Consider the following 15,533-nt stretch of genomic DNA (forward strand, 5'->3'; position numbering starts at 1 on the left):
TTTTGCTTGTTACAGATAATATATACAATGAGAGATATTTTCCCCTTGAATTTGGTTCTTCATTTATATGAATAAATTTATGGCTCTGAGTTATAGCTTCACATTGCCTAGAACTCACAGTGACCCCAGATGTAAAATAAGTTCCACATTTGAGAAGAACAAAGCTATGAGCGACTTCATTTAAGATGGTTAGAATGTGTAAGTAGGTCTCTCAACTTCCTCTCCCCAAACTACAGGATTATACAGGCTTTGTGCTGCACAGGAAGGCCTCAGGCAGTTGCCCATGATGTCATCCACTATTACATGTCTCTTAACTCTCCCTTTCAGCAGACACAGGAAAGAGGTCAAGAGCCCAACTTCTCGCTGCTCTCCACTTCTCTCCTCTCCTCTCCTCCAATCTGGATCCTCCGTGGGGATGTGCTGGTCCCACCCTCCACCCTTCTAGCCTCTTCTCAGTTCAGTGGTACACAGCTGCATCATTCATTTGATATTTAGTTATATATACCAAGTAAGTGGAAGAACTTAAGCTTTATGAGAAAAAATAGGAAAAAGACTCCACTCTATCCTTTACCTTCCTTACTTCTGTATGTTTCTATAAATTTCCTTCAAAGTTTCATGGCATGACATGATATCTCTTGCTCTACCACTTGGTCTACCTTTTCTTCTCCAAATCTCTAATTTCCCAAATTATTGTTAAGTATGACTCACTAGTGCTATTCACTAAATATAATGTTCTTATTGTGGAGGAAGATGTTTACAGGAGTAAAATTAAACCAAAAAAATTTTGCAAAGGATAACTTCTGGTTGAGAAGGGATTTCTGCCCAGAGCTTTGCTGGTTCTTAATTCTGTGTGATATTTATGTCTCAGGGAAGCTCCTACAGGGCAGAAATGGACTTTTTCTGCAGAACAAAAATCTGGACACAGCATCTAATTCATTAGGCACAATGTCCTCTACGATCATGGCACTGATTATTCCGAGGCAGGACCTTCCTGGAAACCTGAATTATATAGCTATAAAGAATAAATACAAAAAACAGAAAGCAGAGAGGAGGTCACCAATTAAGAATCTGCCCCACCAGAGCCATTGAGAGCTGGCCCTGCTATATCTGAGATAGTCATGGATGGCCACCATGGATGCCCAGGGGGCATGCAGCAAGGACAGCTGCTTCCTCCACAATCTCCCTAGCTTTAGCCTCCCTCCCTCCAGCACAGGAGGTAGGTCCCATGGAGGCATTAACCCCAGGGAAGCACCTCCTGCCTGTAGAGCAGGTCTTTCGGCTTGCCTGTGGAGTTCTTACAGGCAAAGGAATGCAGCCATGTGTCAGGAGCTAGGTGAGGGGCAATGGTCAATTCTACTTTACCTTTGCAGCTCCTTCCATCCTCTTGCAGAATGTAGCCTTTCGGGCATGAACACTGGTAACTCCCTTCTGTGTTTTTGCAGATAAAATTGCAGGGTTTGGGAGCCTGGTTGCACTCGTTCAGATCTATGATCAAAGAAATACAGCGTGACTGTGCATCTAAAAATGATGTGTACACGCTCAATTTCCACAGGGTCTAACGAATTTTAGTTTCGGGGAAAGAAAAAGGAAACTCTGTGTAGACTTTGATGATCGTCCTGTGCTTTCCTATGAAACTGCACAGACTTTTTAGATTTTTAGCTTTGGGTTTTTTTTTTCCATAATCTAAAATTTCCACTTGAGGATAAGCCATCAGAAATAGACACTTACCTACACAGGAAGTCCCAGTTATATCTGGAGTGTACCCAGTTTTACAAATGCAATGATATGATCCTCTGTCATTGACACATTCCCCATTTCGGCAAACATCGTGAATAACCTTGCATTCATCGATATCTGTAATTTAACGAATATAAATTAAGATAAGAAATATATCATAAAATTGACAACATTAATATGTAGGGGGTCACTTCAGTGTAAATACTAATAAATTGTGTTACTATATTTTGGGCCTAAGAAATTAAACCAGTAAGATGACAGCATAAATTTAATATGTAACAGTAGCTATATCAAAAGGCAAACAAATAACTTCATTAGACTATAATTGATAAAATAATTCAGCCACAGAAAAACTTTAAAAACAACTGGTCTTCTAAATGTATATTTTTCTCTTCTGGGTCCACAGAACAGCCACCCCATCTAGACATATTTGGCTTTTTGTGTCATCTCATGCCATTAAGCTTGCCTCCTGCTGACATCTAATAAATGAATCACAGAAGCAGATCCTTTTGATGAGGAAACCCCATTTCCACCCCCTAGTATTGCATGCTCAAAATAAGTAAGGTTTTTTGTTTTTTGTTTTTACATTATTTTTGTTGTCTTTGTGGTTAATCCTGAAAAAGTTCAAATTACATAATATTGGGGAAATGAGATGAACTTCTGTCCTCTGGTGAGGGGGGAAACTAACCAGGGCTCTGAGGTGGATGACAGTGCTGGGTTTTTGCAGCCTGCTAAGGAAGGGAGACCCTTACTCATGGCTGTACCACAGAGAGAAAGACTGGGTCAATATGCACTGTTGAGCATTAAAACCACTGTCTTCCTCATCTTGACCCATTTTACCTCCTTACTGCTTGGCGAAGTGCCAATACAAGCACTTTCTACATGGGTTCTCAGCCCTTGACTGCCAAATAACCATTTTATACCAACAGCTGGGTGTATCTGACCTTTGCAAGTCTACTCTGAAGTGCAATTTAGCACACTCTTATTGGTCTCCAGAAGTGAGTTTTTTCGGCTATCTTATTGCTACATCCTCCAAAGAATCATAAATTGCTTTTGGTCACTCCATCTTACCTTTCTAGGTCTGTTTTTTCTTTTTTTTAAAATCACATCCAGTTCCATTATTCTGCCTTCAGCCACATCTTTCCAATACAAACACAAATCCTTCTTAACCTCCTTCTTCCCCTTTCACTTCTAATTCCCTCCCAAGAAGCTCAAAAAAGCTCTCACCTTTTCTCAGTCCTTTTATGAACTAAAAACCAATTGTAGTTACAGTTGATAAACACAGGAATCATATTGGTGACAGGCCTAGATATCTCTAGAGTTGCCTTAGACAGTCTGACACTTCCTCATCCTGCTCTAGTTAAGGAGCTTGTGCTTTTCCAGATGCAATTGTGTCTAATTGCCAGGATATCAGCATGATTTATATTTCTTTTATGCAATACAGTTTGGCCAGTTTTAGGAGTTCCACATCTTGGTGGACTGGTTTGCGCATTTAATAATCATTTATTTCAAAGTTTATCTAAAAAATTTAAAAATTATATTCTGAGTAGCCAATTGACTTATAGTAAACTGTTTAAAAAGTTGAAGACTCGCTAGAATGCAGAGGGAGGGTCCTAAGCACACACAGCTTAATCAAGTGGACCAAGGCCACTTTGGCAGCATGACCTCAAATGTCTAAAACTCCATAATGAAGAATTTTTGTTGGCCTCAGCTGTGCAATTCAACCTAGGCACATATTGCAAACTCCATATTTTCATCTGTTTTTCACACAAAAAACAAATAAATAGATTCCCTGCAAGTATTTTTGGACTATAAATGAAGTACCTGCTCCATTGGTCATGAATCCTCGGCCATGGGGACAGAGTTTCTTGAAAGCCACAGTCCCCTGGAAAGGGCAGATCTCACAGTGGGGACCCCAGCCTCTCCCTCCGTCACAGCAGCATTCCGATTTGGTGACGGGGTTCCTGTTGCTGGAGCCGATCTGACACATGTTTTGTAGCACCTCTGTGAAGCAGTACCCTTCCCGATTGTCTGGAAGGGACATTATATGGCAAAGGGGATGTCAGGAAATTTGAAGAGCAAACAAAATATTAAAAATTTGGTCAGATATAAAAACCAAAAAAGGATGTAACACTTTACCCTGGGTGAGAAGAAGCAAGAGGGGAAAGCTGGAGACAGCAGTAAAAGAGAAAGGATGACGTCTGAGGGAAACAAATAAGACATTCAGTAAGTAGGCAGAAAGACATTGGCCTAGACAAGCTTATAACTCTCTCTGCTCCCAGAAATACAGGGGAATAGCCATGCTTACAGACAGAGGGGCAGAGAAACATATGGAAGTGGATCCTGATCACCAAGGGCTTCAAAGGCAGCCAAGAAATTCCAAACAAGTGATTCAGGATCCAATTAGCAAAGGAAGAATTTAGCTGCAGGGTGGTGCTGAGCCCAATGGACAATCACAGTCATTACAGCATCTCCAAAATATGAACATTTTTTATCCTTCCTCAGATTTTGACATTTTCTTGTATTTTAAATAAGAAGTCTGGGTTTCCAGCATCCCAGTGTGGAGGCTGAGGTTAGGAAAGTGCGCTGCCAACTGTACTCACCAAGGCACTCGTCCTGGTTGGGGCTGGCGGTAAACCCATCATTACACTCACAGGTGTAGCTCCCACGGGTGTTGAGGCAGCGCCCATTCTCACAGATCCCTGGCTTCGTCTGACATTCATTCTCATCTGTTTGATTTTATTGAAGGACCAAAAACAAGAAGAGTCATCTGACCATTTTATAGAGGATGGAGCTCCTTCCTTCGTTCCTTCCTCCCTCCCTCCCTCCTTCCCTCCCTTTGTTCCTTTCTTCTTTCCTTCCTCCCTTCCCTCCCTCTCACCTTCCTTCCCTCTCTCACATCTTTCCTTCTTAACTTAGCTTTTGAATCACTAATCTGTTCACATGGCTCAAAATTTAAAAGGTATAAAAGGGACTTCAATTCATTCTTAACTGTTTGGTTTCATTGAAAGACTGAAAACAGAAAGAGCCATCTGAATCTTTTATAGAAGAATAGATTTTCTTCTTTCCTATATAGTTTGTAAATAGCTTATCTCTTCACATGGCTCAAAATTAAAAAGGTACAAAAGGAGATTCAGCAAAAGTACCCCCTTCATTTCCTATTTCCCAGACACCAAACTCCCCTCCTGAAAAGCAACCAATTCTGGGGCCGATTTCTAATGTATCCTTCCAGAGCTGGATTATGCATATAAAAGCAAATACATACATAATATGTGTATGTGTGTGTGTGCACTTCAGATCTTTTAAAAGCCTAACTGATAGCATTTTATATACTTAAACATAGATGGTAGCATTTTATGCACACTTACATTTTTCACTTAGTAAAATTTAAATCTTTTCATATTAGGACATAAAAAGGACTCTCAAAGGGTTATTTCAAGTGAAGGAGGAAAAAATGTGAATATCAGCATATGAAAGAAATATTTTAATACATGTTAGAATAATATCTATAATGGTCAATATTGATCTGGGGGAGTTTGTCTAGATTAATCTTCAGATTAACCTAGATTATATCTCCAATATAGGTTGCGTTTATTATAATATTTCAACAATATTATTAAGAAATCATAAACTACAACTCAGTTTCCCAGGTTTAAGAAAACATTAAAATATCTACAGATTCTTAGAATTATCTGATGATTATTTAGAAAGATCAAAAATAATTTGCTGAGGTGCTTCCCCTCCTTTGAGAATAGTTCAGGGTCCCTCAGATGGAGCTCTCACTAGGAAAGAGAGAAAGTTGGAAGGTGAATCCAGAACAGTGTTAAAACAGGTTCAAAACCCCAATGCAATGCCCCAGCCACCCCCAGACCAATTCAATCAGAATATCTGAGGTTGGACTTGAGCTCCCCAAATGATTCCAAAGTGCAGCTGAGGTTGAGAATTACTGATCCAGGAGGATCCAGTGTGTGACAATTAATCTACATATTTTCTTATTGTGTGCTTTTAGAGTCTGTTCTTTAATTCCTGCTTCAATCTGTATTGTACAGAGTAAAAGAGCAATGGGATTCTTAATCTTCTTGAATGACAACATAAAATATATCTTTATAGCACCATTTATTATTAAAAAGAAAGAGAATGCATGTGAGAAGGTTTTAATAATTTTCTCCTGTAATTATTATCTAAGCAGAGGTCAGGAAACTTTTTGTTAGGATAGGAAATATTTTAGGCTTTGTGGGTCATATGGTCTCAGTTGCAACCACTTGGCTCTGCCATTGTGGCATGAAAGTAGCCATGGACAATATGCAAATGAATGGTTATACCTATGTTTAATAAAACCTTATTTATAAAAACACACAGTGGGCCGGCAGGTTGGAATTAGCCTGTAGGCAGTTTGCCAACTCCTGGTCTAAGGCTGAAGTTCTCAATGTTGGATCCCTATTAGAATCAGCTGAGGAGCTTTAAAAAAATATCAGTGCCTGGATGCTACTCTAGACAAGACCAGATTTTCTGGAGGTAGATCCCAATGGTTTTGAGATATTCCTGACTGAGAGGTACCTGGCATTTGTAGCAAAGCTAAGTCAATAGGGAAGCATTCCAATGTGATGGGGAGAATTGACCCCCAAATCAACAAAAGAGTATGGAATGTAAAGGAGGAGAATAGAGAAAAGGCATGCTGTTCAAATCCTGGCAGCAAATGGGTCAAGAAAGACAAAGGCCAGATCAGAGGGACAATGACAGTGCTCTTGGAATTCACAAATGATCACGAGGCAAGGGAACCACCACGGAGAGTCCTGACATGCGGTAAGAGAACAAAATGGGTCTCGCCAAGAACACAGTGTCACAAGAACTCAGAGCCCAGGTTCCTTCTGTCCACTGTCACTTCTGACGCACTCAAAGCTCCTTCCACAGGGATCCTCTTACCTACACAGCCTTCTCCGTCAGGTCTCCGCTGATACCCGGGTCCACAGATGCACATATATGTGCCAATGAGGTTCTTGCATTCCATTTGTTTTTCAGTACAGTCATGTTTTCCCTCCTCACACTCATCCTCATCTGTAAAAAATGTACAATCACAAATTTGTCAAAGAAAATGCATATATCTGCCTTAATTACCTGACTTTTAAACATAAAATGTTAGTAAGTAACCAATTTTCATCTGTTATTTCACTATTGGCTGTATTTCCTTCTGCTCTGTTGAGTATGATCTCTAAAGAATGGAAAGGAATCTTCTAACCACCTTTGAACTTGAAGAAATTGCTCCCTAATCAACTGATGACCTCTTCAAGAAGCATGATGAGAGCCTTTTCTCTCTTCTCCTTCCCTTATTTTTTATTTATTTTTATTTTTATTTATTTATGTTTTTGAAAGAGTCTCTCTCTGTTGCCCAGGCTGGAGTGCAGTGGCCCGATCTCAGCTCATTTCAACCTCTGCCTCCCGGGTTCAAGTGATTCTCATACCTCAGTCTCCCAAGTATCTGGGATTACAGGCATGCACCACCACGCCTGGCTAATTTTTTTTGTATTTTTAGTAGAGATGGGGTTTCACTATGTTGTCCAGGCTGGTCTCAAACTCCTGGCCTCAAGTGATCCACCCACCTCGGCCTCCCAAAGTGCTGGGATTACAGGCATGAGCCATCGTGCCTGGCTGTCCCTTTATGTTTTATACTCCTTTGTTGAAGCATGATTTCTAATTCTTGTTGACTAATTGAACTAAAAGGGCCTCATGTAATTATAATATAATGGATATATCTTAATATAACAATAATTATAACAGCATTATAATCACAATATATGATAAGGCAATAATTATAATAGTACTACAATCATAATGGATTATAAGAGTAACAAACCAAAGCTTACATTATGCAATAATTATAATAATAACACAATATATTATAATATGATATTATTTTTTTTTGAGATGGAGTCTCACTCCGTCATCCAGTCTGGAGTGCAGTGGCATGATCTCAGCTCACTGCAACCTCCACCTCCGGGGTTCAAGCAATTCTTCTGCCTCAGCCTCCCCAGTAGGTGAGATTACAAGAATGCGCCATCACGCCAGCTAATTTTTTGTATTTTTAGTAGAGACGGGGTTTCACTATGTTGGTCAGGCTGGTCTCAAACTCCTGACCTCAGGTTATCCACCCACCTCGGCCTCCCAAAGTGCTGGGATTACAGGCATAAGCCACCGTGCCTGGCCAATATGACATTATTTTTACATGATAATATTAGTAAACAGGATATAATAGTAAATGACTATTTTATATTATATATCTCAAATATCTTATTCTCTACTGGTTCTTCCCTCCTTCATTTCCTTTTCTGGACTTAGTTGGGCCTTCCTCAGTCTTTACTTTCTGTCCTATTGTACTTCTTTCTTTTTCTATCTTTCCCGTTTACATGCTCTGAGCTGAGAAATTTGAAATTTATTCTGCATATGATTAGGACCTTTCATTTAGGAAATTTCCCCACCCTTAAGCAAAATTATATTTACGCCATCTTGAGAAAACAGGTGTCTGTTCATTTAAGATATTGACAGGAGCAAATCAGAGCTCTTCAAGAGCAAACTCTATGATTACTGCAGTTTGTGAAATAGAGCCTAGTTCAGTGCTTAGGAAATTGCAGGTGTTCAGGAGGTATTTTTAATGGAGATGGTTTAGCTAAAGTAGATTCCACGTGTTACCCCATTCTTGAAATAGAATATCCTTTGGTGTTCTCAGAGCATTTTGTATATATAATCACCACAGCATTTATCACACTGTATTATGAGAACGTATTTATTATCTGTCCCAATCTCTTCATATTGGGTTTTTTGAACGTGGGGAAATGTCTTTTTCTTTCTATTCCCATATCTTGTAGAAATACTGGCATGTTGTGAGCATGTGATGCACAGTGAGACCTAATAAAGGATGTGCAGTGCAGTCCTCAACTTGGCTTGATGATGCTTCCAGCTACAATTTAGGGGGAAACGTGGCAGTGACAATCCCCGTATTGTCCACGGACTATTTATATTCCAATTCCCAGCCTTCTCCTACTAATGGAAGCTTTGAGGGACATCTCGCCTCACAGATAAAGCTTCCTGGCTTAGATGACCTTGAACACGATGACTCACCTTTGCACATCCTACGGTCTTCTCTGAGCACATATCCCACGGGACATTTGCATTCATATGACCCATAAGTGTTCACACATCGGAAGGCACAGAGCAGAGGATTCTGGGCACATTCATTTATATCTGCAGCAGAGGAGAGTAAGAAAATAAGGGATCATGGACAGCAACAAAAGGGAACCTACCAATTGAACTAAAACTCTAAAACTTTACCAAAAGTTGCAATGCTTCATTGTCATAAACATGGATGGATCAAGTGGTCTCCCATTTCCAGGAAATTATAAAATGGGTTGATTATTTTATATTTGGTATAAACAGAGTGACTCTCCATCCCGGTTCTCCCAGCACAGTCCCAGTTTATGTTTGTTGTCCTGGTATAATTATTAATGATTATTTAGGTGGATGGGAAATTACAGGCCACCCAACATTTGAGGGGCTCTTCTGAAATTTTGGCTTAGAAGGCTCAGGTTGACCATTTGTCACTACCAACAGTTACATGGCGTGGGAATCAGTTTTGCCCCATTCCGCCAAAACAATTGTGGTCAGAACAGAAACCAACTCCTCCAATATTGTTAACCACCTCTCTTTCCCCAAACAAAGAGGCTCCTGTGAAATAACAGCGATTCTTCTGCCCAAGCAAATAGTGTTCCAGATCATTTTATACTGACAGAGACACTCAGTTTACACAGATGCCCATGTTCAAACCTTAAATAGATGGGAATGAGTTTACTGTTAATGGAAAAAAAGTGATTTCTGCAGACTGCAGAGTTTGGAACCATCAGAATGTGTTTTGGAAAAGCAGGATTAAAATAGACCATCTCAACTATCATGTTGCTCCCCAAGGCCAGTGCTGACTAAGAACACAAGTGAGAGCCCAGATCATGACTTAGTCACAACCTTTAAAGATTTACCATAACTCTGACAATGGGCATTTGATAGATCATATCTGATGAAGAGCTCTCTTTGCTACCAACTTTATTCTCTGCCTTTACCTCTCCTTCATTCTTTCCTCAGGCCAGTGAATCCCTACTTGAGAGTGTATCAGATCACCTAGAGGGCTGCTGGGCTCCACCCCACTCTCGGAGTTTCTGATTTAGGAGGTCTTGGATGAGGCCTCACAATGTGCATTTCTAATAAGTTCCCAGGTGATGCTGATACAGCTGCTCCTGGGAACCACCCTTTGAGAGCCACTGCTCTAGACACTCCCTCCCTTTCCTTCTTTCCATACATTCCACCAGGCTTACGGATGGACACTTTTCAGATGCTTATATATTACAGGCAACCGCTTTTGCTGTGATTGCCTCCAAATGGCTACAGGATGATGGTGGGTATCTTAGTGTGCAGTGCTCCTAGAAATAGAAAAGAAGAGAAAAAGAGAAAAGAAAAAGAAAGGGAGTATGAGAGACAAACAGAAAGAAGGAGAAAGTGAGAGTAAGAAAGAAGGTATTAAACAACACGGAAGCATCTAAATATAAGTGGTAGGGAAACACCAACGAGAACTCTCTGTGATATACAGTGTAGATGTGCCATGAACACACAACTGTATCATTCTTGGATATCTCTCTTTCCCTACAGAGAAGAGGCCACAAAAGAAGAATGATCAAATGGCCCATCAGGCCTAGATGATCTTTATTATATACACCCTGAGTTGTATTTAATATTAAGACTTGTAATCAACCAATTGTTCCCAGGATCAGTACACGTAATCAACTGTTCTCTGTTTAAGAGATGTACCTTCACATGTCATCATTGGACCGGGCTCAAATCCCTCCTCGCAGGTGCATTCAAAACCTCCAATCACATTCTTGCAGGTTCCATTTCCACAAGGATTGCCAACAGAACATTCATCAGTATCTGCAAGAAACCAGGAATGTGTCCAAAACATGATGAATTGAGATAATACCTTTTATTCTATCAGAGGATTTTAAACTGCAATTTTGTTGTTGTTGTTGTTTTGAGACAGAGTCTCACTTTGACATCCAGACTGGAGTGCTGTGGCGCGATTTCAGCTCATGCAAACTCTGCCTCTCAGGTTCAAGTGAATCTCATGCCTCAGCCTCCTGAGTAGCTGGAATTACGGGTGCACATCACCACGCCCAGGTAATTTTTGTATTTTTAGTAGAGACAGGGTTTCGCCATGTTGGCCAGGCTGGTCTTGAACTCTTGACCTCAAGCAATCTGCCCACCTCGGCATCCCAAAGTGCTGAGATTAAAGGTGTGAGCCACCAAGCCCAGCCTGATCTGTAATGTTTAATTCTCATTCTGTTCTTGCAAAAAGGGAGTGTGCATGTCTTATTATCTCAGGTTTATAGCCGTGAAATTCGACTTGCTCAGTGGCAGTGGCAGTGACAGTGAGAATGACAGTGCCTGGACATCTAGCCCTTACAGTGCTCTTCTCCATGAGTTTCTCCAGCCTCCCACATTATAAACTAAATCTTCTACTTGGAGTAGATGCTCTAAGGGTTAAAAAAAAAAAAGGCCCCTATCACTCGTCAAAAGTTTCTGCTTGTTTAAAGCAGAAATACATCCACAGTTTGGCCTTACATTACATCACTCCCCAAGAAGCCTTAAACATGATGGATTTTTGCCAGATATAAAATAAAAGACTAAACTTACGTAAAATAAAAGACCAGAGGTTAAGTAAAATTAATACATCAAATAAAATCAAGATTCAAGTAGATTGTGTTGATTCTGTTGAAACCAGATGGTTTACATTAGGAAGAGGAAAGGCTAGAAAAAAATATGTTTAGGTTATGACCGCTCTAAAACACAGGCAGAGAGAACAAATCTTACCAGAGACCTAAAATGTGTGTGTGTGTGTGTGTGTGTGTGTGCATGCATGTGTGTGTGTATATATATATGTGTATATATGTGTATATATATATGTGTATATATATGTGTATATATATATGTGTATATATATGTGTATATATATGTGTGTGTGTATATATATATGTGTGTGTGTGTATATATATATACGCACACACACATATATATGCCTTCTAACCCATCCACCTAGAATACTCACCATTCTTATTCTGACACATCCCTTGGGGAGAATATCTCCCCTTAGGAAAGAAATAATTTTGAGAAATAACATTGATATTTTAGCTATCTAAGGCACAGAAGAGTAATGGCTCTTGTCAACAGTTGTTTCTTGTGCTGAGGTTCTTAAGTCAAAAGTGAAGGCAAGAGGCTATGGTGGGGAGCTCCTAGGTGAAGAGGCTCATTTCATATGCACATATTAGCACTAACTGAAGATTCTGAGGAGAAAACATTGAAATATTTGCTTTTGTTCTACTATAATATTCAATTACTGTCAAGAATATTATTTCTGTTTCAAGTTAATAAAAATCCCGATACCATTGATCTTTAGAGCTGCAAAGGTAATTAGAAATGTTATTTTACTTGCATAATATTATATTCTAAGGCCTAGAAAAGCTAAAAAAACTTGCTTAAACTCCCACAGCCATAGCTGGAGCTGAAATCTTCATAACCTGATTTCTTGTATGGAAAAAGTACTTTCTAATTCACACAGACAAACTCTCAGCATTTATGCTAGTATTAATTATGTTATATTGAATCACTCTGGAATTCTTAGATAACTAAATATGATCCTTGGATTTAAGTTAGAGTTAGTGTTGATTAAGGGTCAAAGGCCAGCCAGAGGAGCCATTATTTGACATTTTAAAAACAGGGTTACAAAAAAAAGATTGTGTACTGGTTATATAGCCTTTCATCTTACTAAATGTAAAAGAATCCAGATAAAATTTTTATTTGATAAGGGAATAAGATTATGACCATTAACAATTTTTTAAAAATTTCACAAAGACTTTCATTATGATGTTGTCCTTTCTAGTATCTCTTCTGATATGTCCAGTGTCTGCCTTCACCATTAGGCTGTAAGGTCCATGAAAGGAAGGAACTTGTCTTCGTGGTTCAGTGCTGCAGCTCCAGAGCCTAGCACAGTGCCTGGGACCTGATGGTGACTCACTAGTATTCTAAATGAATGATGTATGAGTGGATGGATAAAACTTATTTCAGTGCCATCTTGGTACCTATATTCATGGCTATACAGTGAATACTGTATAGCTTAATTTTTAATTTGTAAAGTTCCTATGGAAGAAAACTTATTACTCACCTACACATTCATTCCCTGCTAGAATATAACCAAAGGGACACTCGCAGCGATAGGAACCATCTGTATTGATGCACTGTCCATGTTTACAGACATCGGGTTCTTTGCATTCGTCCATATCTTAAGCAAGAGAAAAAAAATAGTGAATAACAAGGTATTTTTTAAACGTGAAGATAAATTATGATCATTTCAGTGTTTAATCAATAGATTATCTAATAATGCAATAATATAATTGCTATCTAAATGAAGGGACAAAAAGTAGCACTTAATTTTCCAAGATAGATGGAGAAAAATAAGAATAACTAGAGAAGAAGCAGATTGAGAATACTGAGAAATGCTGAGAATCCAGCACAGGCAACTGACCAACTGCTGAATCATCAGGTCCCACGATGATCCCACTTCCATAAGGACAGATCTGGCGGAAGGCCTCTGTGGTGGAGACACTCATTAATAGATAGAACAATAGCAATTCATTACAAGCTTCTCCACAAGCATTTTGAGGTAGAAAATTGCTACATGCTGTGCATATTGATAAATGATGGAAAAAACAAGCCCAGAAACCAGAGGAAGTTATTTAACGAGACTCCCTAAGATGTTGTGTCTACTCCTTGGGCATCTGTGATTCATGACATAATTAAAAAGAAAATAACTACCAAGCTCCTGAGATAAAATAATTTTTAATGAACATTCTAATTAGACTTACAATTAAATTAAATTGTGTTACTGTCTTTAAGGCCTACAATCTTACTTACATCATGGCCAGTCTGCACCCTGCATGGCCCAGAGAGAAATGCAGATGACAGACATACCATCAGGTTCCGTGGGGCAGAGCTCGCAGGGGTCTCCCCAGCCTTCTCCCTTCAAGGCACAGCAGCATTCCTGCTTGGAGTGATTTCTGGATTTGGGTGATGAACACTTTCCTCCTTCAAACTTCGCATAACAGTAGCTCATTCGCAAATCTGCAGCATAAATTTATGACACCCTTCAGTTGCTTTCCTACTGAGTCCTTATTGCACCATAGCAAATAAAGAACAACCCACTATGTTATATATGTTCTCCTCTCAGGACCACAGCAATACTCCTTATGTGATTCTAATGGTAACTGAGCTGAGATTGTAAAAGTCATGGGTATCTTTTGTATAGTGAGATCTGATGAACAACTCTATGAACTTAAATTTATTACTTCTCATTTTAGTCACTATTTCAAAGTAACCCGATGTGAATCCAATAAAATCCAAAACTGACAGTTTTCAAAATTGACATCTGTCAGTGACTTCAGGATTGGAAAGTCCACAGAAGGAATCATTCACAAGATTCCTTCATTGATAGCTCTGCTTGCAATATCATGTTTAATGAGCACACTAGAGTAAGAGAATCCTCTTAGTTCTAATATTTACTGTGATATCACACTTTGCGGTTTATTCTGTGTCCCCTAAACTCTGGAACTAAAATAAAATTCCAGATCACAGGCACAGAACAAATACAGAAGTGGCAACTTTGTAGATGGGCAAAAATACAACACAAGGGTTGGTCACTGAAGCAGATACTCCCGGAGATGCTGGCTACAAAACACAAGTGGGGCTTTTTGTAGATTTTATACACACACACATATGCAGAGCTGTGTCAATGTTAAATTTTTAAAAGAAGCTTGTTTAGCTCAACACAGAGAGGGAAGGAAGAGGAGGGCAGGGCTGTGGGTGGGTGGGAACAGAATAGTCTTTCTTTGAAAGAATATATTTCAATATTGATTATTGCTTTGATGACTCCAACAAAGAAGATGGGATCTACTTCCTATAAAATTCTCCAACATTGCTTGACATAATTTTGGAAACGGGCTTTTCCATTTCTCATACAACACATTGACTCCAAAAAGTGAGCTCAACCAGAGGTATGGACTGTGTTTTTCCTCGAACTTGACTTCTTAAAGCCTTGCAAAACTCCTCTCATTACACAGAGGCCACAATCTGCAGGTTTAAAAGAAATGCTTTCATACCCATATTGTACTATTCTTCTTTCTTTATATCTGACCACCTCTGCCTTTTTCATTCACTTCCATCACTGTTTTTCAATCCCAGGAACCATACTATCATAACCACCTAAGCACTTCTGTTAAGACAGTCTCACCAGCTTTTATTTCATGACAAAGAAGACAATGTAGGAATAACAGAGTTGCCAGAGATAACAAAGGAAAGGTTTTCATGAATTAAAGTTTCTATCTATCTATCTATTATATTTACCAAGTTACGTAAATCAAATTCAGGGAGCCTCCCCAGTAAACTTGCTCAACCTTTCATGGCTACCAACTCATCCAGATAAATCATCTCTCTAATTTCTATTCCACTTCCCCATCTGTTGTGGCAAGGACCTGGCAAGCACCTTTCAATGAATTATCCTTCTGAAGGTCAAGAGCAATAAAAGTCAATCCTGTGGCATCTCTGCCACCCAAATGTTTGCTTTGCTGAGAAACTTCAAGACAGAACAAATTCTTGTTTCTTGGAGAACACTTTTGATCTCTTTTATTCTTCAAGTTCTTTGTCACATATAATGT

At 39.3% G+C, this 15,533-nt stretch overlaps 1 protein-coding gene across 1 annotated transcript in view; it reads right to left on the minus strand.

The window, feature by feature from the left end:
• The window catches only part of FBN1 (fibrillin 1), a 234,792-nt gene that overhangs the window by 13,929 nt on the left and 205,330 nt on the right, over nucleotides 1–15,533 (minus strand). The window contains exons 50-59 of the mRNA XM_034938728.3: nucleotides 13,795–13,944; nucleotides 13,349–13,414; nucleotides 12,989–13,105; nucleotides 10,582–10,701; nucleotides 8,851–8,973; nucleotides 6,661–6,792; nucleotides 4,341–4,466; nucleotides 3,562–3,768; nucleotides 1,729–1,854; nucleotides 1,363–1,485 (exon numbers count right to left, since the gene is read on the minus strand). Coding sequence (XP_034794619.1) covers nucleotides 1,363–1,485; nucleotides 1,729–1,854; nucleotides 3,562–3,768; nucleotides 4,341–4,466; nucleotides 6,661–6,792; nucleotides 8,851–8,973; nucleotides 10,582–10,701; nucleotides 12,989–13,105; nucleotides 13,349–13,414; nucleotides 13,795–13,944 — 1,290 coding nt within the window. The remainder of the gene's footprint in view (nucleotides 1–1,362; nucleotides 1,486–1,728; nucleotides 1,855–3,561; nucleotides 3,769–4,340; nucleotides 4,467–6,660; nucleotides 6,793–8,850; nucleotides 8,974–10,581; nucleotides 10,702–12,988; nucleotides 13,106–13,348; nucleotides 13,415–13,794; nucleotides 13,945–15,533) is intronic.

The sequence above is a fragment of the Pan paniscus genome, chromosome 16 (genome assembly GCF_029289425.2).
Source record: "Pan paniscus chromosome 16, NHGRI_mPanPan1-v2.0_pri, whole genome shotgun sequence".
Lineage (NCBI taxonomy): Eukaryota > Metazoa > Chordata > Mammalia > Primates > Hominidae > Pan > Pan paniscus.